Genomic DNA, 23,348 nt, shown 5'->3' with positions numbered 1-23,348 from the left:
TCCTTAAACGTTTCAACCTAAATTTAATAATCTATCATTACAATTTAAAATTGCAATTAAAATGCTAAAACAAAACCTATATTTCTATTGTTGCCAAAGTCTTCTCTTTCCTAACCCATATGAAAATTTTCTTCCAATGAGATGGTAAAATTTTAATCTCTCAGCAAGTTCAAGATTGATCTCATATAGTTTGAAAAATCAAGAGATAAGATGGTGAATAGTCTTCTTTCTTCTTCTTTTTTTAATTCTTATTTTAGTTTGTTTGGTAATGATGGTTTTTTTTTTTTTTTTTTGAGTAAATTATTAAATATAAATTATTAAGTAACCAATCAACGTTTGAAAATAGTCTCATAGAATTTAAAAACAAGAAGATAAGTGTCACGACTCGAAACCGTGGGCTAAACCTATACTAGGGCCTAAGTAAGCTTAAAGGCCTATAGGCCCGTAGTAAGTCTAAACCACACAATTCGATTACATCAAACGGATCCTAAGAATAGTGTGCTCATATTACTTTATATATGAGTTTCATCATCACATTACATCTTGACTCAATTCCGGCATCTAAAATAAATCATAGATCAAGCCTATATATAAAATTCATAATATCCATAATATGGGCTAACTGGTTCATTCACACTCTTACATGAACAATCACAATATCCACAAGTCCATCGATTAGCATGCTTATAATAGTATTACATAAAGCTGCATAAATTAAATAACAATAAGAACTAGAAATTACTTTTCTAGCTCTGAGGTGAAGGATGCAGAGCTTAGCTTAAACAATAGAGAATCTACCTTCTGGAAAAATTAAATAAAGATAAGTGAGTTTTACAACTCAGTGAATAATAATAAATAATATATAACACATGCATTGACGCAAACTACTTCCTAAATTCTTAAAATGAACACTCAATCAGTCAAGCACATGGCATGACATCAGCATCTACATATATTAGCACAGTCACATAATCAAGCAAGTGGAGATTGGTATGTGGCATCATCGAAACCCCCAACGAGCCGTCCTCACACATGGTCCGCTCTCTCATGGCATGTGCCAAGGAGCCGATCCCCATATATGACCAAGCAGTCTAATCCTCGCTTGACCAGCTCTCTCATCTTTTTCCTTATTTTCTTTTCTTTTCCATTTCCAACAAGAGGCCACCCTGTGATTTTTCCATATCATCCATATCATTTGATGTACACAGGAGCGTTGATCTCCCCATACATGGCCAACGGTATCGTAAACTGCCCTTACAAACTCGTGGTGACCTACTTCATCCTAATTCCATACAAGCAAGACATAGTAATATCACAACACAAATAATCAAACAATTCACTCAGTATAATGCACCAAATCAATAATTAATATGCAAACATAAAAGAATATAATATGATGTAAATAAATGTATATAAATATAATCACATATTAACAATAACATAGTAATATAAAAGTAAATGTTAAGTTACCTTTTATATGTTTTTTTTATAAAGTAAAGGGAAAATTATTATTTCGTCCCTGAGGTTTTACATAATTATTTAAGTAGTCCTCGACGTTTATACATATATTTATAACGTCCCTGAGATTTGCCACCGTCATATTAATTGGTCCTTCCGTAAAAAAAAAATACACTTTTTCCGTTAATTTTGAGAAGAAAAGACGAAATTATCCTTTGGAAAAATAATTATTTTGTCCCTGAGGTTTGCCATAATTATTAAGTAGTCCCCTACATTTATACAAATATTTATAATGTCCCTAAAGTTTACTTCTGTCATATTAATCGGTCCATCCATAAAAAAAAATACACTTTTTCCGTTAATTTTGAGTGGAAAAGACGAAATTATCCTTTATAAGTTTTCATTGACATTATTATTAATCACTTTCCTCTAAAATACCTGAAACTCGCATTTTAACCATCTTCCTCAACCCAACGCTGTCTTCATTGCCACCACCATGTCAATGAAAACTATCATCTCCATAACCATATCACCACCAAAACTAAAACCCAATATCCAAACTCAATCAAGCCATCGTCACCCTTCATCCATTTATCTCTCTCTCCTTGATTAGAGGATTTAGGTTAGTTTGGTCATTCTATTAAAAATTAACAGCAAAAAGTGTGTTTTTTGGACAGAATGACCAAGTAATATTACGGAAGTAACCTTAGGGACGTTATAAATATTTGTATAAATGGCGGGGACTACTTAAATAATTATGGCAAACCTCAGCGACGAAATAATTATTTTTCCTTTTAGTTTTGTTAGTGATCTGGTTATGGTGATGATACTTGACAGAGACACGGTGGTGGCGGAGAAGACCGCGTTGGGTTGAGGAAGATGGTGAAAATGTGAGTTTCAGGTATTTTAGACGAAATTGATTAATAATAATGTCAATGAAAACTTATAAAGGATAATTTCGTCTTTTCCACTCAAAATTAACGGAAAAAGTGTATTTTTTTTTATGGATGGACCGATTAATATGACAGAAGTAAACTTTAGGGACATTATAAATATTTGTATAAATGTAGGGGACTACTTAATAATTATGGCAAACCTCAGGGACGAAATAATTATTTTTTCAAAGGATAATTTCGTCTTTTCTTCTTAAAATTAACGGAAAAAGTGTATTTTTTTGATGGAAGGACCAATTAATATGACGGTGGCAAACCTCAGAGACGTTATAAATATATATATATATAAATGTCGAGGACTACTTAAATAATTATGTAAAACCTCAGGGACAAAATAATAATTTTCCCTAAAGTAAATCAGGTATGCACCATTTATTATTAATAACAGTGATAGAGAAGAGAAGAAGGCTAATTTGGATTTTGGATGATAGGAGCAGTAGACGAACCTGGACGAGCTAGATTAAATACAGATACAAAGGAAGGACCAAATTAAATAAAGAACTATACTTAAAAATAAATCAAGTTAAAGTTTTTAACTAAATTAAGCCTATTTACTTAATCATTAAACGTTAATAGCCTAAATTCTGTCGAAATTTCGGTAGCACCTTTTCTGAAAAATAGGACTATCTACCTGTTTAAATATCATAATATTATTATATATTTATTTATCAATCAATACACACAGTCCATCCGTCAGGCAATCAATCAAATCGAATACCCATCCTCCTTCAATAGCAATATCACTATTCAACCATAATTTACAAATTAAAATAACGTCAACTTGTCTCAAGTAATTTATCAATCATTCTTGGTTTGCATCAATATAATTAGCTTTGTTTAGTTAATTACCGAATAAATAAAATTGTTTATACATGCATGTATAAACATATCTTATACAACTAACTTAGTTAGCTTTCATAATAACTCTTATTCCAAAACCTTTAATTGGTACCTGCACATTAGTTACTTTAAGCTTAACTACATTATATACATTTATATAAATATGTCCCATAATTCATACCTAATCTTTATATATGCTCTTCTTTCTCCACATCAATCCAAGAACCAAATTTACAATCAAACCTCATAGCCTACATGCTAACAATTTCGTCATTCCACCAAGAATTCACATGTGCATCAATTTTCATCCCATCATTTTCAAAGCCCAAACAGTAGAATAACATGGAAGCAACTATAACAACAAAAATTCAAGTTTATATTTATAATCCATATTCTACTCAACTAAGCTTGTTCATTTTCTATCAAAAATCAAATATACAATATTATTTCCCTTGCACTATGCAAAAGACAAATGTAGATGGCTAAACTAGCCGCTGCCATATCAAGGGAACCTTGGATTTCTTTTTATTAGAATTCATACTTAATGAGTTGCTAAACACATTTCCTATTTAAGAACTTAATTACAACTTCATACACTCATATTAAAGGTTATAGTTCAAGAGATTAACAAAATACCTGCTGTCATTACAAAACAATTCTCATTTTTATTCCATCTTGATCATTAGAACTTCCAATATTAACGACAAAATATGAAAACATATTCCTATCACTAAACATAGACTTAGTTTAAACAGAACCTTTGATTTTCTCTATTTGGAGGCTGCCAACATATCAAAGAAATCTTAAGTTCTTGATTAAACTCATATATGATATGATAGTTAACCCGTTTCCCATCGAGAGCTTAATTTATAACTAGATGCTGTCAGGCTAAAGAAATCAAAATTTTATAATTAGAACCAATACATACGTCTATTACCTCCTTTCCCAACAAACACTTGACTCACAACATCATATATTTGTACCATAAGCTATAATTCAAATAATCAATTAAAAAGGGTCCGGCCAACCTAAAAAAAATCAAGGTTTTTAATTCAAGTTCATACCATATATACTAGTTAATTCATTTACTAACAAAAATTTAATTTACCATATCATATATCTCATATCATGGTACTAATTTTAACAAATGGTTAGATTAGCCACTACCATATTGAAATTATTCTAATTTCTCAATGAAAAACTGAAATAATTATAACATACTTATCAATTTCACATCAAATTTCAGTTTGTGCTTAAGGTTAACAATTAAATCCAAGGTTTTCCCCAAACCTTTATATAAACAGTACCTTGGATTAAAGCTAGATACTGCCATAATCATATAATACTGATTTCTAAACTAAAAAGTAAGTACATCAACCTTTCCTCCTATTTTTTCTCCCAAGCTTATATCACATATAACCAAAACTTGTCCAAAATTCACAAGCCTATATTACATAATCATGCAAAACAGGATGCCAATTGGGTAGATGCTATGCAAAGTGAACTTGATGCTCTAAAAGCAAATCATAGATGGGAATTAACTTCCTTGCTAAAGGATAAGAAACCAATTGGCTGCAAGTGGGTAAAATACAAACAAGATGGCACAGTTGATCATTACAAAGCCCGTTTCGTGGCTAAAGGATATAATCAAATGATGGGTCTAGAGTATACAGACAGTTTTTCACCAGTGGCTAAACTGGTTACTGTTAGAAATCCGGTGTTTCGCGAGTAGACCAAACATATCGACATCAACTGTCATGTCGTCCGACAACACATCCAAGACAGTTTCTTACAACCCTCATACATAGCCTCTCAGTCTTAAACGGCGGACATCCTCACTAAATCTCTCCCTGTTGAGCAATTCCAAAACCTAATGTCCAAGAGGGGCTTGGTCCATCTACCGCGCTCCATCCTGAGGGGTGGTGAAATGGTACATATTGGGCTCACACACACAACTGATCCATACATCAACAGGCCCAAAGCAATATACAGCCCAACCTTAAGTTTGTTGGATAGTTACAATTAAGTTATAGAATATGAGCTGATGTGGCATGAATGGTTACCATTTACAGCAATATAAAAAGCTATGTACAGAGTCAATGTAAATATACAATTCAGTTTTTACTTGAATATAATACAGAATATTTCATCTTCTTCCTACGCAATACCCTAAACACCAAGATCTGAACACTTTTCCATGTAAAGCTGTGATTTGAATTTTCAATATGATTGATTTGATTTTTCTGCGCAATACACTGTTCCAGCTCCTGACAAGATACAAAATTTAATCAGAAAACATTGACATAATATGATTGATTTCAATAAAATTTCTTTACCAGCTCTAGAAAGCAGCTTGCTCTATCATCCACAAACTCCATACCATAACCTTTCCTTTATTATAGAGGACAATTTTTGAATACATAAATAAAATTTACTCTAAATGACAATTTTTGTTACTAAAATGATATATTTATATTTTTTAAAATTGAGCTTAATTAATTAAAATAAAATACAGAAATTTAATTATGCCAAAAAAATTAATATTGAGTAAGAGTAGACAAACTAAAAAATGTCAAAGATTAATTTGAAAAGTTTCCCTTCTTTTTCTTATTAAACTATTTTTATTATTAAAATATTCCATTGAATATTAAAAAAAGGTCTGAACAATACACATTTTGGATGGAACGTTTACTAATTTTTTTAAAAATAAAAAAGAAAAAAGCCAATGTGAGAGTCTATAAGGAAATGATGGATTTATTAATTATGCTAAAATTGAGTGACTAAATAACAATTTATCCAAATACCACGATGACAAGGAAAACCCAAGTGATAGGGATATGCTTCAATTTGAAGTAACACGGAATTGAATTCAAAAAGTAAAGACAAGGATGACTCTTTGTCCTTATAGAGGACCAGGAAGACTATAATAAAACCTAGAAACAAAAGTCTAGACCAAATGAGAAGAAAATGAGGAGACAACTCCTTCCTTCCACGACAGGTCAAGTCTTCTAATCGCTCCAGAGTTGGACTTACACAGTTTGGAAAACTCAAATTACCAGACTAAACTAATTTTGTTAATTTAATATTTCACTTATTTGATTTTGTTTCGGTTGTAATGGAGAATCTGGAATCTTTTAAGTCGGTTCAATTTTTGTTAAACCTGATAATAAATATAAATTTATTCAAAATAATTAAAATCAAACCAAATTAAATTTGTTTGATTTAATTCTATTCATTTTAATTTATATTAATTTGGTTGATTTAAATTCAATAATTGCAATGTGTAGCTCTTCTAGTTAAGGGTTTTTAAACATCTAAATCAAATGTCAAATTTGATAATTACATGGCCCTAATCCCACGGCAGGGGAAATCTTTCAAAACGAAGTCAGGCAGACAAAGTCGTTCCTCAAGTTTTGTTTAAGTCTGTGCTTTGAAAGGTTCAACCATTTTATAATTGGACATGAAGAAGGAATTTGTAATTTATTAATTTTTTTCCAAGACTAGGATTTGATATTTTTTCTTCATCAATAATGAATTGCGACCAATAATTTACTTTTGCTAGTAACATTGTATGAATCAAAATAAATATACATGCATATATTATTACTCTCTTCTTTTCAAAATATACATGCTAGTGATCACTGATTTGATATGTTATTCAATTCAATTCTGGTAATTCAAAAAATAACTCGATTCGATTACAAATTATACCTAAAATGGCCAAAATCGGCTAAATGCTTTCTGACCAAATGCTCATTCCTAATTATGGCTCTAAGTAGAGGTGGATCTACAATAAGGGGTAATAGAGCACTTGCTCCACTGATATATTTACCTTTTAATTTATAATTTTTTACATTTTAGTTATATAAGTATGTTAATCTTTACTAAATCTTTAGCTTTTGCCTGGATTGAATTATTATTTTCCTATGTATTGTCCCACTAATTAGATTTTAGATCCGCTTACGACTACTAAGCAAAATTTACCTATAAAATCGAATATTTAAAACTTGAAATTGCACTATTAAAATAATTCTTGAATATCATTCTTGACTTCAAAGTAAAATTATGCTAACAAAAAAAAAAGTCCACATCTTTTAATAAAACTAATTAAATAGTCTTTTACTGTCACTTCTATTAATAAGGTAAATAATCAAAATATTCTATTAAGTTGATGAAAAAATTAAAACACCACGAAATGAATTGTAACGAACCAAATATAATTTATTATTTTGGCTCCAATTCCAATTCTCACTGACAACTGTAAAAGAACCATGTCAAATCGTACAGAATCGAAAAAATTGATTTATAAATATTTTTTAAAATGTTTTTCAAATGTACTATGTTACGTAGTTAACAACAGCCACCATATTTTATCATTCAAAAAAAAAAATCCTTTATTACTATTTACTACTAATAAGAACGTTATATAAATTGAAACTACGTGTCTCACAAAAAGTTAATAATTTTTAACAAAAAAAAAAAAAGACAACTAGGTGTGTTGATCATTATTTCCGTCGGTTGGAGCCACCGGTCAGGTGTTGACGTCCCGATTTAAGACATTCATAGAGCGCACAGACCCCTAAATACTGGTGAAAGATCATGCTCCCTTCCTACAGAATTATGGCGTTGCAGTCTTAATTTATTTAATATTTGAAAAACATCATAATTAGTACATGTATATACAATTTCTTATTATATTCAACTTAAAGTGTGTATATTCTTCTAAAAAAACTTAAAGCGTGTGCATATATAGGTGATATAATATTGTAGATTAATATTATAAAAATCGTATCAAACAAAATTTATATTATTGCTACTTCATGGAATATCAGTTCACAGCACTCATGCCAAAATATCAAAATATGAAGGAAGAAGGAAAAGAAAAGATGTTGACTTCTCGCCTATAATACAGGTGTGAGAATAATAGAAAATTGTAATTGAATGAGATAGATCGAGTGATTATATCGGAGTATGGCCGAAATTCTTATCGGATACATATTTGGAATATCTTTATAATAGACATTTAGAATAAAATCCTTATTAGATAAGTAGAAGATCCTTGTATTCCAATTCAAAGTAGGATTATGATGGATAATCCATTATCCATGGGTTATGGTCCATGACCGAGTTGTTTTATTTTCCGTTGGTAACAAATGTCTTCCCGCTACCAGTGAATCTTTTCTTTAAGTTCATTTTTTGAAAATTATGAACACTTTTAAAGGATTAATATCTTTTGAAATTATTTTCCATATATATTTCTCAAATATTTTTTAGAATGAGATTAGAATTCATAATATTAATACAAAATAGCTACCAATAAGGGATTAATCAATTTTATATCTTATATTATAATGTATTTAAATTATAAGATATTAAATCATAGTATTTTTATATGTATAGAAATTTCAAAAGTTTCCTAATTAGAATAAGACTAAATTATTTTTAATGATATTTTTAATTAATCAACTAATAAAATAGCAATAAAATTAAGAGTTTTCTAATTATAATAAGACTAAATTATTCTTCAATCAACCTATAAAATTAAAAGTCTACAGGGGCACTTTAGGAACCCAATGTTCCCATCATTCGCAATTTTATTATATTATAATTAAAATATTGAAATTCTCATGACTATCCATTGAAATATTTAAAACTAAAAAAATAAAAAATAAAAGATATTATCTATATAAATATTAATCTTACAATCTAAATAAAATTTAAACTTTTATTAATAAAATATAAAATAAAAGGGAGCAAGAAAAGAGAAAAGAAAGTGCAATCATAGAAAGGATGCGGCGGATATGAGATAGGTAGTGATAAATAGGCTGAATTTTGGTTATAATTTTAGCAACGGATAAATATTCCGTTGCTAACCCGTTTGTAGAATAACTCTCAGCAATGGAAGAAAAATCAATTCATGTTATAACTTTAGAAACGGAAATAATTAAGTTGTGAAAAAGTTAAAACCCTTTGTGAAGCCTTAGCAACGGAAAAATAATGAAACAAAATTTGTTAATTAATAAAAATAATATGAGTAAGGAAACTAATGTAATCAATCTAATTGAAAATTATTTTATAATTTTAATCGATAAATAAAATTAAAATTTTATTAATTAGAAAGTCCATCTCTTTAAGATATTTCACGATAATGCTATTTTGGATATTTATAAATCTAATTATAAGAACTATAAATAAAAATTATCTATTAATTTGTAAATAGAGAGAGAGAGAGTTAATGTTATACTTACCGCAAGAAAAAAACATAATTGTAAACTCAATAATTTCAAATTAGTAAAAACTTAATATAACAATTCTTGACAGTCAAAAGCAACAAATTTTTTATGGTCAAAGACAAAAAAAACTAAACATATATATAGTAGTATGATAGGAAAAATTCCTAATTAGAATGTGATTAAATTTATAATATTAATACAATAAAAATAATAAATTGATATTATAATTAGAATATGATTAATAATGATATTTCTGTCAATTTATAAACTTAGTAGAAGCGTTTTAAGAATCCAATGTTCCCCCTCATTCGTACTTTATATATATTAGTCTTTTATGTGACTTGCGTTGTACGTTGACTATGTTTGTTATATACTCATTTTTTTATTTATATAATATTAAAGTACATGTTTTATTTATATTAAAATAAATACAAGTAGTTAATTTGTATTGCAGTTTGCTGTACAAACTACTTACAATGCTATTTCTTATGTACTTAATTCTATTTTTGTATAATGAAGTGGTCTCAGAATGAAATTCAACCCAATCCCTGACCTAATCCTTTAGTCCCTAATTTATAAATGTAGATTTTTAGAATCCTAATAGGTGTCCGAAAATAAAATCAAGCTATCACTCAATCTCTGACCCCTGCCCTCAACCCCAAATTAATATTTATATACAACTATAATGAAAAATAATAATAAATTATTTTTTAATGCTAGGTAAAAGAAAATAAATGAGAGGATGATTTGAATTAATAATGGAAATCACTTTGCCTACAGTAGCAGTATTATTTACCCAGTGTATTAGAGAAAGGAATATATGCACATACACACAAATTCTTAAAACTCAAAAAGTGATCCAAAGAGAACTATATAGTTCTAGTTTTTTTCTAGTTTCCTAAACACTACATTCTTCTAAATCAAATAGACGTAGGATATAAGAGAAAAAATATTAAAAAAATTAAAAAATGCCTAATTATCAATAGACCATCTATTTATTACAAGGGGATATAAATCTCTTACTAAATTAAAATGATAGTAGTTATAAATTATTCAGTAACGAAAAAGAAAATAAAAAATATTATTAAAAATTAAACTCTTTCAAAACTCACTTAACAAAAAAATATTTCAATGTATATAGATATATACATATATCAATAAAATATTATATATTTTTTTAATTAAAATTTTTAACTATTTATCAGGTAAATTTTATTTGAAAATTTACTTTTTAAAAAATATATCCAATGAAATCTTATGAATATAAAGAAAAAATATTAATAAAAATAATATTTTTTTTTTATTTTTTCTAAATAAAATATTATATATATTATATTTGAAAATTTATTTAAAAAAAATATAACTCATCAAACATAAAGAAAAAAGAATATTAATAAAAATAATATATTTTCTTTATTTTTTATCTATATCCTAAAAAAATTAAATATTTAATGAATAAAATATAAAAATATTTTTAAATATCTCAATGTCATATATATTTATTAAAAAATAAATTTTCTAAAATGAGAAATATTATTTTAAAATATTTTAAATTTTATTAATGCTATCGAAAATCTCGTTATTCTCTTCCTGCTTGAATATGCATACAGCACACAAGCAAAGATAAATAGAAATAGATAAACAGGTTATAGATTCCACTGAACAAATTCTCGTGCAAATTGGCCTCTATTCTCTTCCTATTCCTAATAAAAAGAAAAATAATTGCCCATATTCCACTCAATTGCTTGACTAAATGGCTCTGTTGTTGATGGTGAAGTGAGTGAAGTGACACTAAATTAGGTGGCCAGAAAATAGCACCCGTTTGTTAAACGGCAACTAGTCAATTTCTTGTTCCGTTTTTCAAGTCACCGACTAAAAAAGAACTTCTCTATTCAATTTCTTCTATATATATATATATACAAATTCCCCTTCCAAGATCAAGACCAAGACGAAGACGGAGACGGAAACGAAGAGCTCTGGAGAATGGGTTGCTGTTTCTCTACCAAATCATCATCGAAGCCAAACAACAACAGAATTCGTGTAGTTCATCTGAATGGCTACGTAGAGGATTTCGAATATCCAATTTCTGCTAGCGAAGTCACTGGTAAAGCCTCTAAACAATTTCTATGCACACCAACTCAACTTTTATCAACTGGTTCTAACCCATTAAACCCAAATACCCAACTTCATCCTGGCCAAATATACTTCTTGCTTCCATACTCTACATTAAAATCTGATTGTTCCCCTATGGATTTTGCCGCTCTGGTAAAGAAACTTTCTTCAATCGCGAAAGCTAGCCATAGTAATAAGTGTTCAACAAGTAGATCAATCTTGAACTGTCACGCTACATGTTCTAATCGGTTCGAGGAGGCAAAGAGAACGGCTAATAAGCCATGGAAGCCAATTCTTGATACCATTAGAGAAAAATCGTTTAATCAGAAGAGCGAATCGGAGGTTTTGAAAGAAATATACATGGAGATGGAAAGTGAAACAGAGTAGTATAATGTATTAATTCTTTTCTTTTTAGTACTAGAAGAGTGGGAACTCCAACTCGAGTTCCGTGTTTATAAGAAGTAGTGTTAGGCTAAGTTTATGTTATAGGCATTGTTGAATTGATTAGAATTGTAGGAGTTGATAAATTAGTGTCTAGCTATTATTCAATAGATACAATAAACTTAACTATTTCATGCTCTATGCTTGATTGATTGTATAATATAATACCTTTCTTTTATACTTAATGGAAAATTCTGCAATTTGCTGTGGAAGCATGTTAAATTTTTATCTTTACTAAGATTTGAATTACCCATTGCTTCTTGTCCAGTGGTAAAAATTTACTGTTGAAGAACGTTGAAAATTTCTTGTCAAATTATTGACTTCGATGTGGGGATAGACTCAATCTTTAGGTGGAAGGGGTCCTGACTCTCGTAAAGTTTTCCTTTGAAATTTCTAATTCAATTTTACTAAGTTTAAGTAGATTTTAGCCGTTGACCAGGCTTGATAACAATGGATAATATAAAGTTTGAATAATTAGCATTTAAAGATTAAAACAGTATTTTATAAAAAATTACTCACGTAATGTTTAATTTTTTATAAAAAATTACTGCTAACAACTACTAAAATAGTTAATTTTACCGAATACATCTTAAAAATTTTCCATTCCTACATTCTGCCCTTCAAAATAGATGAGTCCTTCGAGTTTTAAATGCTGCATTCATCCCGACTTTGATACCAATTGTTAGCATGAAAACCCAATTAAATTTAAGGACATTGTTTTTTCATAGGATTTAAAAGAGAGCATATTTATGATTTTAATCAAATGTGAAACAAACTTTGATCACTTGATGGAATATGTTAATATTAAAGTATGATAAATAGATACATTATAATATTGATTATGTATTATATGGTATCAAAAGGGGACAATAATGGGAGCTGGTGAAACCCATTTTTGAGTAGGTAAGCAATCCCATCCAGCTTCCTTGCTATATGACAAATTGAAATGTTTAGGAACCCAATTTTCTCCTCTTGAGTTTCTCTGTCTCACAAGCTCCCTCTGTTTTTCTTCAATAGCTTTCTTTGCTTGTCTTGCTTTCTCCCAGTCTTTGTTTAGGATGCTTTCACTAACCATACTCCATACTACAGCTGATTCACTGGCCAAAATTCCCTGTTAAAAGCAAAATCAGTTACATGCTTTTCCTTGTGTCTGTGACATTCCCATAATATTAATATTAAAATAAAATTGAGGTAAAGTACCTGAGGATCCTTAACTATTGGGGTTTTAAGCACTGAGATCGCTTCTTTTGCATTGTATATGGCCGTCTCTTTCCCATCATTGATGTCCTTAACTGTTACAATGCTGCAATACAAAATACGGTGATCATTACTTTTTTTTTTTTTATTATTCATTAAAAGAATTAATACATTCAAATAACGGCATAAGTTATATAATATGGGTAAATATCTTTTCGGCATAAAAGTTTATAGAAAGTCTTACTGTCAAGATAACTCAAACCTTAGATCTCCGACTCTCTATATTAGTGAAACTACGAACAAAACTATCCATGATTGATATGTTAATTAATTGTTTTATTGAAGTTTTGAATTCTACCTAAGCATAGAGATAGTCTAACTTAGTCAAAATCAAACCAAACTAGCCAAAATTGGAAAAAAAATTTAGTTTTTTAAAATACAAATCAACCTGAACTAATTAAATTACATAACTAAATTGAACCGGATTTAGTTCAATTCAATTTGAAATTTTGATTTTGGCCATTTTTTGGACTTATTAGGGTTCAGTTTAGGTCCAGTTTTTTTGTTTTTTAGATTTTTCAATTTGAAAAGTGAAAAATGAACTGCACTAAAAAATTTCAATTTTTTATTAAACCCAAATCTAAACTCAACATCTTAAAAATAAAGTTGAATTAAACCAAAGCAATTAGTTTGATGCAATGTTTTTAATTTAGGCTCTGCTTGTTTCTGTAAAATAACTTGCAGAAAAATATTTTTCATAATTTTCCGTTGTTTGGAGCGTTCAGAAAAATAAGTTAACTGGTTAAAGGAAAATTAGGTCATTTTTTAAGGAAAACAACTTACTATTTTCGAAAGAGTAAAACATTTTTCGGACATTGACAAATCTTATAAATCCATATTTTTTTAATTTATTAATCATCATAATCACTACCACTAGTTACCATTTACCATTGACCATCACCACCGGCTACCACCACTGGCCACCGATAGCCACTACCGGCGTCTTTCATAATTTATATTTTTTTTGCATTCTTTTCATATTTAACAATAATTTTTTAAATTATAAAATTTCTATTATTATTAATATTTTTTATGGTCTTATGAGATAAAAATTTTAATATTTTTAATTAATTTTCAATATTACAACCAAATAACGGAAAATAAGTCATTTGAAAAATATTTTTCAAGAAAAATGTTTTCTATGAAAATATTTTTATGAAATTATTTTCCTTACTTTACAGAAACAAACAGAGTCTTGGTTACTTTTTACTTAATCTAACTAATGCATCATAAGTAAAAAACCAACCGCTAAACTTTATAAAAAAAAAATTAAGGCTAAAAATATTTTCCATGAAAATATATTTCAGTGAATTATTTTCTTATAAGTTATTTTAAGGAAACAAAAAGAATGTTAGTTACTTTTTACTGGATCTAACTGATGCATCATAAGTAAACAACCAACCCCTAGACTTTATAATAATAAAAAAAAAAAGCTTCATTTGATAAGTTATAATATAATATAACCAGATGAATTTTTATTATAATATTTAATTATATTATATTATATTTCATTATAGCTTATCAAAATTATTTGCAAATTTAACTTTACAGCAGTAAAAAGTTGAATTACCTGTTCCAATATCCATTAACCTCATAAAGAGTGTTGCAAGAGGATGATTGGTATATTCTTCCTTTAATTGAATGGGCCCCCCTTCGCCCTAAGAAAGAATTGGTGGAATAAATTAACTCAGCTTCAAGGCCAGTCTCTTGGCATTGGACCTTAACCTTACCAACCCAATCCAGACCAGGTGGAAGAAGTCTGATCAACAGGTTTGGTGAATTCATCACATAAGTTTCTCCATGATTCAACAGCTTTAGTTCCCTTTTTCCACACACCTCAGCTTCCACTTTAGTCCCTACAATAATATATTTGGATTTTGCAAGTATAAGCATTCAAATATTTTGTAAAAAAAATTGAAAGTAAAACACAAAACTATCAAAAATATAAATAATACTTTCTCCGTCTCAAAATATAAATCGTTTTAAAATTATTATTTTATCCTAAAATATAAGTTGCTTTGAGTATTTAAAAAATAATATATGATGATTCCAACGTTACCCTTATTACATTAGATATAATAACTATCTTTATAAGTTACTCTTGATTTTGAAATAAAAAATAATTTTATCAAATTACCTTTGATTTTGTTATAATTTAAGAAAATTAATTGCTTCTTTATTCTAGGGCAAAAATTTTAAACAACTTATATTTCAGAACAGAGGAAATAATACATAAAATTCAAGACAAAAAGATAAAAATCGACTTATGGCAACTTAAAATTATATTTCTTATTTTTTTTCATATTTTTTATTTTTGAATTTTTATTTATAATTATATTATTAGGAAAATGCAAAAATAAAAAATAAACATGTAGTTGAGTTTTCCATTATTTTGGTGGAATTAAATATCTAGAACTATGTGATGGATTTTGATTAATTTGTTATATTAAAATGTGCAGAGATTTATACCATTATAAAAAGTATTTCTAAAATCTTTTGAATAAATATACTATTTTTTTATGAAATTAAAAATAGTAGAAAAAATGAGAAGTGGGCATGAACCTTATGGCATGGAAGAAACGAAGCTTAGAGTGGAAATAGTAGTGAATGCCCTTGTTTGTTATAATAAGAAGTTGAAGTACCATAGAATTTTGGAATTGGATATTGGCACCATATGATCTCTATATTTTCTGTCTCATCCGTTGCATGAAGACCAGAAACTGGTGGGTGATGTGAAACCTGCAAATTAAATTAATAAGTGTAAATAATAAATTTGAATCGAATCAAATCATTCGCTTGATTTATTTTTTGATTTTAACTTGATTTTTAAATAGAATTCAAGTTCTTACCTGTTCGAGTAGAACATTGAGACTTCCTCTGGAGACATGGTGAGTCTCTCCGAGAACAGAGTTGTAAGGAGCAAGACCAAAAACACCAGGACGAGCACAAGCAGAAATGCTCCATCCTATTACTGCTATGAATCTATCAACTGGGTTTCGTGCATTATTGCACTCTCGCAACAAATCTTTATCCACAGAATATACAGATTCACCATAACATTGAAGGTGTGATTTTGGAAGGTTGAAAATAGGTGGTAGCTGAAATTTGTAAATTAAAATGAAAAAAAAAATGTAAATAAATAAATAAATAATGTATTTAAGCTCTAACACAAAATGTGAAGATTAATCATTATGATTAATCATTAATCAAATTGTAATTACCATTATTAACATATACATAGAAATTAAATATAAAAATTGTAAGTAGCTTTAAAATAAGTTATCTAAGTTAAGTTGAGTGTAAATGGGAAGGTTCGGGATAATGCTCCCATAAATTAAGTTTTTTCTGAACAGTGTAATACTAATTAAATAAAATTTTATTTTGCTGATACAAAAAATTAGAAGGATCTTATTATAACTTGTAATTTATTTCTCTTCGTCTTTGTTAGAAAAAATTACAAGTGAAATCAAATTAGTAAGTTTAACCAACTAATAGGACAAATCAAATAGAATATTCAAACCAAAAAAAAAAATATATATATATATATATTGCAATTTGCAAACGAGAAACAATTTATTTGTGATTTTATTTCAAAATTAAATTATAGTCATTAGAAAAAACCAACCTCATAAGAAAATGATACTATTTTATATGACATTGTTATTTCTGTTTCTTATGAGTTTTTGACTTCCTCAATTGACTTTGATACAGGAATGTGAAAATGAGTTATGGCACAGGAATACAATTCGCTTAACACAAAAATTATGTGGATTAAAATTAAATCTAAACGGATTTATGCCATAAAGGAGTAATTCGTATGCGAGTCGAAATAGATTATGTTATGAGTTGACTTATATAACCTGTCTAATCTATCTAATACATTTAATGAAAAATAAAAATGTAATTTCACACACATATATATACACTAAGTAATATTTTATGTATTATACGTGTGCATTTTTTAACATAAGCTACTCGTTTAATTTGTGTTATTTTTATATTTAAATATTATACACGAATATTAAATGGCTCATATTCCACCATGGTCCCGTATCACATGTTAGGTTTGAGACACCAACCCGTTTTACACCCCCATTAGTATGCTCATAATTGCAGCATTGCAGATTGGAATTTATTCTTTGTACATATCTCTACTTCACCTAAAAGAATTGACTGTTGACTGGCATGAGTTAATAAAGCAAACTCTTAATAAAATACTTTTTCTCTTTTAAAATTTAAATCATTTAAAATTATTGCATAAGAATTACGAAAGTAATTAATTCTCTCAAATTATAACAAATTCAAAAGTAATTTAACTAAATTATTCTTTATCTCAAAACCAATAATTACTTATGAAAATATTTATTGTAACTAATATAAGCAAAGATAACATTGAAAAAACATTTATTTATTACTCTTTAAAATATTAAAAACGATTTATATTTTAAAATAAAATAATCATTTAAAAATATCTTATATTTCGAGGATGACAGAGTAGGTTCTAATGGAAGGAAATTGCTACAAGGTGGACATATGCAATTTATTGGATTTAAATCAATGTCAACCACCAAGAAACTTTAACTTGCCTGAAAGCCGTTGAGGTCTGATCCTGGCCGTACATTTCCAAACAGGCTTAAAATTCGACGAACAAGATTAGGAGCCTGATAAACATCTGAGCCGCCTTCTAATGAGAAAGGCTTTGTAAGGACAACTCTCGTTTCCTCCTCACTGTCTTCTTTGACCTGCCACACGTTGTAACGTTATCCTTAATTCAACTCTTTATCAAAATTCAAAGCGACAAACACTTGTTATTAGAATTTTAAAAGTATAAATATAAATAAAAAGTTAAACAAAAATAAATATTAATGAAAATTATTTAAAAAAGAGGATTTTGACAGAAGAAAATAAAATTAGAACCAATATCGATTCCAATGTCCATTTTGCTTCTCTTGCAGAATCCGGATAAGAATTTGAAAGCAAGTCTTGAACAAATTTTTTTTTTTTAAAAAAATGAATTTTAACTTGGAAAATCACAAATTGACCAAATTCCAACAGAATTTATTAAAACTGAAACTAGAAAAATCAATTTCGTTTTTTTTTCTTCAATTTAGAAAATCGAAATTGGTTCATCGTATTTTAGTTTCATTCAGATTGTTCCATGTAATAAAATTATATATTTTTATGTTTATAAAATTTACAGTCATTAATTTGAAAAATATTATTTATAATAAACCATTATACTCCTATGGAGACATTATTTTAAAATTTACAGTCATGTAATAATATTATATATTTAAAATTTAAAATTCATTATTTTGTAAAATAATTATTTAACCTCTAAATTTGAACCAAATAAATAGCTATCACACACACTATAGCTAATTAGCTATTCAATTAATTTAAAAAAAAAAAAAAAAGAAAGAGTAGCTATTCAATTTAACCCTCTATAAGGGCCAATCCAAAAGGTCGGCTATAATATTCCTATGGTAGACTTCAGGCCGTACGGCTATATTAATGAGAGTTTGCCATACCGTAGACTACAGGCCAAGTGGGTATAGAAAGAAGGCCAGGTGAGTTTAATGCGCAGTAAGACTTACTACTCTACTACCTTGAGTCAATAAATCCAGACAATTGGCACAACAAGGCCATACCACTCTGCCAACTACTTTTCCACTTTTTTTTACTAACAAAGGACACAAGAAACTAAAGGTTACAGATTAAATTATCTGTAAAATAGTATTTTCCAGCTTTCAAAATATAAATCATTTAAAATTTTATACAAAAATTAATAAAATAATTAATTTTTCTAAATTATAATAAAATTAAAAATAATTTAATCAAATTATTTTTTACTTTAAAATTTAAAGTGAAATATAAAGATATATAATTACCGTATTTAATATAAATAAAGTTAAAATTGAGAAAAAAAAAATCATTTTATCACTGCATTACTTCAAAATATCTATATTTTGACATAAAACAACCATACTGAGATGGAGATGATTTATATTTTAAAACAGATCGAGTAATTCTATACTTCTTTCTATTAGAAACAAAGTTGGTCAAAATTATAAAATGAGAAAATGAGAGTTAAAGAAAAATCAATTTAAGAAATAAATAATAACTAATCAATCAATTTAGAACCTGTTCGTTAATATTGATTGTTTAAATAGCTGTTAACTGTTATACTAACTGTTAGCTGTTAGCTTTTAACTCGCTATGTGAATTACAAGTGTTCGGTAAAAATATTTATTTAATTAACTGTTTAACTTAAAATGACAAAAAATGACATTAATTGTTTAATTAACTGAATTCAAAGAAAAACAATGGGTATGGTTATCAAAAATTTTTATCACTTTTTGTGGAACGCTAAATGCTAGGATGTTTAATATTTAATAAAAGCTCTCTGAACCTTTGCAAGCTATCATAAATATGTTACAAAATAATATACTACATCTGTTTCATAACACTTGTCACATTATATAAAATAGTATGTTCCAAAATACTTGTCACATTTGTAGTTTCAAGGAGTAACAAATATTTTTTTCATATTTACCCTTTGTATATGACCAATAATTATTACTTCAATTTAATGATTTTCTTAGAAAATTAGTAATAAATTAAAAGTAATACGGTCAGTTTACTCAATAATTTATTGTAACTTAGACAAATTTAATAGTTTTCTTAAATGATATAGAATTTTAAATTTGACAAATATTATGGAGCAGATAGTAATTAATACATATAGAATTTGACTATGTCAAAGCTCTAAAAGACAACATGACCTTAACGTGTAAAACCATGCAATACACTATCTACTAAAGCAGCCAAATAATAATGGTTTCTAATAAATAAATGAGGATTGAAATTTAGTTGTTAGATAGTAGAACTACTGAATTACACTTAATTTATTAGGTTTCCCATCCCCTCATTTATGAGTCCTTTATTTATTTTATTATTAATAAACATGAAATTCGTTTATCAAGTTAATCCTAATATTATTAGTTGATCATTTTCTACCATTAAAGCTAAATCAATTTGAAATTCTATGTTTAAATTAATACCAAATTGAGCCAACTAAAAGTAGTGAAGTAACTTCCTTTGTGCTCCAGATTCTCTCATTATTATAAAAGCTTATATATATATATATATATATTGAGAAAACAAAAAAGACGGCTCTTCTAAGGGAAAAGTTAGTGGAGGATATATATATATATATATACATAAAACAAATGTGTGTGAAACAAACACACCTTTCACAAAGCATCTTAAACCTTTTTAATTACTCTAAGCAACGTTTTTCAAAAGAAAAGTTAAGCACTTCAGCTCTGCCAACTTCACTTCCAATCAAAACCGTAATATATTAAATGCCACCTCTTTTATCTAAAAAGACAACCATACCCTTATTTATAACTATTATTGATATGAATATATCGGATTTCCCGGCTGTTTTCTCATTATTTTAGATATTTTTTGGTATGAATAAGGCAAACAGAAGAAAGACGCCAAAAAAAAAAAAAACCAAATGAGGAACAAAAAAATTCCCACTAAAACAACGCAATAGAGAAAAAACAGTTCTGACAACCGAAGCAATATGAATATAACCGGAAAACCGGTTTTGTCCTTCAAAACCTCATTTTTCTCGCCGGATATCTGCTATTTTTTTTTAAGGATTAAAAAAAAATGAAAGGAAGAAAGAAAGGAAAGGAAAAGAACTGCTCATCATTCCTGAATTACTAAGAAAAACTGAATCTTATTCTAAAATAGATGAGAATAAAAGTGAAAAGCATCTGCTCTGAAATTCAACATAAAACACGTATTCAATTCGTATGTATGTATGTATAAAGAAATGGATACGTACCATTTTGAAGAGACGAAAGCTTGATTATACGTTGAGATAGAGTGAAGAGGTGCTCTTTTCCGCCTTAGAGATGAGAAATGGATTTGATAGCTCTCTTTGTTGTTTAAAAATGGCGTTCTATGGTGCTCGATAAAAGAGAGAGAGAGAGGGATTTGAAGAGTTGGGTGGTGAGATCAATGACGGATAACTTGTCGTATGAAAGACACAAATTTAAAGGCACGGATCGCAGGTTCTGACGTGGTGTTTTTTTTTTTTTTTTCCGCTACTTTTAAATTTTTTTTCTCTTTTAGATATTTTTTTTGCATGACTTCAAAGTTTTAGATTTTGTACTTTTTTTATGAGAGAGCTTTATTGATACTTAATTTATTGTATGTGGAATTTGATTCAAATAAACTTAAAATTTCAAGTTATGATCAATTTATCTTTTTTTGGGTAAAAATATTAAAATATCAAAATTTTCTATTTTTAAAATATTCTCAAAATAAAAAATGTTTGAAAATTAAAAACATAAAAAATAGATTTTCAATCTCATCCTTGAAAATTGACAAAGAAAAGAAAATAAAAATATAAACTATTTTTAATTTTCATATTTTTAATTTTTTAAATTTGTGATTTGAAATATAAAAATTTATGTTCTAAATCGGTTAAAGAAGTTAACTTTAGACTAAGTTAAATATGGAGTAAAAGTTTAAAAGCAAATTCAAAATTTATATAATTTTTTTCTTAAGATTTCACATCATTTCATTTTGAAGACTTTGAAATTTTTTTTTTATTTTGATAAAAAACTTTTAAGCCTAATATCTTAATAATGTAATTTTGAAAAAAATTTAAATCTAGATCAATTATAACATTGTACAACATCTTATTAATGTTAGTTACTGGTCAACCAAATATCATACATGAGCTTATCGAAAATTTGTATGTCAGTGTGACAACTTAACTCTTAATTGCTAAGAGAATTAAAATCTACCTATACATATATATAAAGTCATGCAAATAAGTACAAAATCACGTGACATTGTTTTTTTGGCTGAATAGTGAAAATAACTCCAAACTTTGCGAGTAATTTTAATTATATCATAAATATAATTATTTTTTCTAAATACCTTAAATTTCAATTTTAATTACAATAGCGATTTAATTTCAAATTTTACATAATTTAATGAATAAAATATTATTTTTCGTTTGGACTTACATGGTTAATTGCAATATTAATGAATAAAATTCAAGTTTTTTAAAAAATTCATAAAAAGTCAAGTGAAATAATAAATTTTAATTAGTTGAAGTTATTGTTTTGCCATTTTTTAAGCATGCAATTTTAATTAGGGTTTATTGAAATTATATTTAAGTTAAATCTCTTATAAAAATAGGTTTTATTCATTAAGTATAATTTTATTTTTAAAAAATCATTATTTGTTGTCAATATTATATAAATAAATAAATAATATTTTATTTTTAAGATGAATACATTATTTTTTTTATTTCAATAGTAGGTAAAATTTGAAAATAGCATTTCAATTTAATAATAAAATATTTTTATTTTAATATTTGATATAATTTAAAATTAAAATACTATTGTAATTTAAATTGAAATTTAGGATACCAATATAAGAAAGTTAGATTTACGATTTAAGTTGGGGTTTTTTATTAACTACGTAACTATTGTTTTTTTTTTACTTCATCTCTTCTTTTTATACTTCTTTTTGTTCACACGTGGGAAAAGTGGTTTTGAAGCCAATTGTTTCAATTATGTGAACGTTGAAAATGATTGGACTCGTCCTGCATGTCCAATGTCTTTATTTTCATATGACAAATTCAATTTCGTGTCTAACAATATTAACTTCCATTTGACAAGTTGTCGTCCTATTCGATTGTTGTGGAAAGGAGACCATCAAATAATCCCAATTCAGACAACTGGATTCATTGTTTGGTACTGTTTAAAAGACTTTTGCAGATTCATTGATTAGGATTTGATAGAACTGTTTAAATTTTCAAAAATTGATGATATAAATTAAGAAATTTAATTTTAATTGTATTTCAAAATATATCAATCAGTAGAGTTATTGATAAAAGGAAGAGATTTTGTATATGGGTTAAACATAAAAATGGAGATAAAGAAAGAAGATTTAAAAGTAGAATTGGAGGTTTAACATAAACATATTTTTAAGTGGAAATAAAATTTATATAAAAAAT

General features: G+C 27.4%; 2 protein-coding genes across 2 annotated transcripts; one reads left to right on the top strand and one right to left on the bottom strand.

Moving 5' to 3' along the window:
• The first annotated feature begins 11,270 nt into the window (after positions 1–11,270).
• On the top strand, positions 11,271–12,176 carry LOC105643920 (uncharacterized). The gene has a single exon (XM_012229163.3). It carries the CDS (start codon positions 11,468–11,470, stop codon positions 11,981–11,983), a length of 516 nt encoding a protein of 171 aa, XP_012084553.1. The 5' UTR covers positions 11,271–11,467; the 3' UTR covers positions 11,984–12,176.
• A 627-nt stretch (positions 12,177–12,803) lies between these two features.
• LOC105643910 (oxysterol-binding protein-related protein 4B) lies at positions 12,804–21,363 on the bottom strand. The gene is made up of 7 exons (XM_012229152.4): positions 21,156–21,363; positions 17,881–18,036; positions 16,144–16,392; positions 15,937–16,033; positions 14,865–15,150; positions 13,238–13,340; positions 12,804–13,148 (listed from the first exon to the last, which is right to left on the bottom strand). Exons 1-7 carry the CDS (start codon positions 21,156–21,158, stop codon positions 12,894–12,896), a joined length of 1,149 nt encoding a protein of 382 aa, XP_012084542.1. The 5' UTR covers positions 21,159–21,363; the 3' UTR covers positions 12,804–12,893.
• Between the last annotated feature and the right edge of the window lie 1,985 nt (positions 21,364–23,348).

The sequence above is a fragment of the Jatropha curcas genome, chromosome 8 (genome assembly GCF_041381405.1).
Source record: "Jatropha curcas cultivar XTBG-Jc1 chromosome 8, XTBG_Jcur_1.0, whole genome shotgun sequence".
Classification (NCBI taxonomy): domain Eukaryota; kingdom Viridiplantae; phylum Streptophyta; class Magnoliopsida; order Malpighiales; family Euphorbiaceae; genus Jatropha; species Jatropha curcas.
This window is presented reverse-complemented; position numbering and strand designations above follow the sequence as displayed.

Coding starts and splice junctions, on each gene's coding strand:
- LOC105643920 (XM_012229163.3), top strand. CDS start 11,468: ATGGGTTGCTGTTTCTCTACCAAATCATCATCGAAGCCAAACAACAAC.
- LOC105643910 (XM_012229152.4), bottom strand. Junction 16,034..16,143: donor TCAATGTTCTACTCGAACAG/GTAAGAACTTGA, acceptor TTTAATTTGCAG/GTTTCACATCACCCACCAGT. Junction 13,149..13,237: donor CAATAGTTAAGGATCCTCAG/GTACTTTACCTC, acceptor TGCTTTTAACAG/GGAATTTTGGCCAGTGAATC.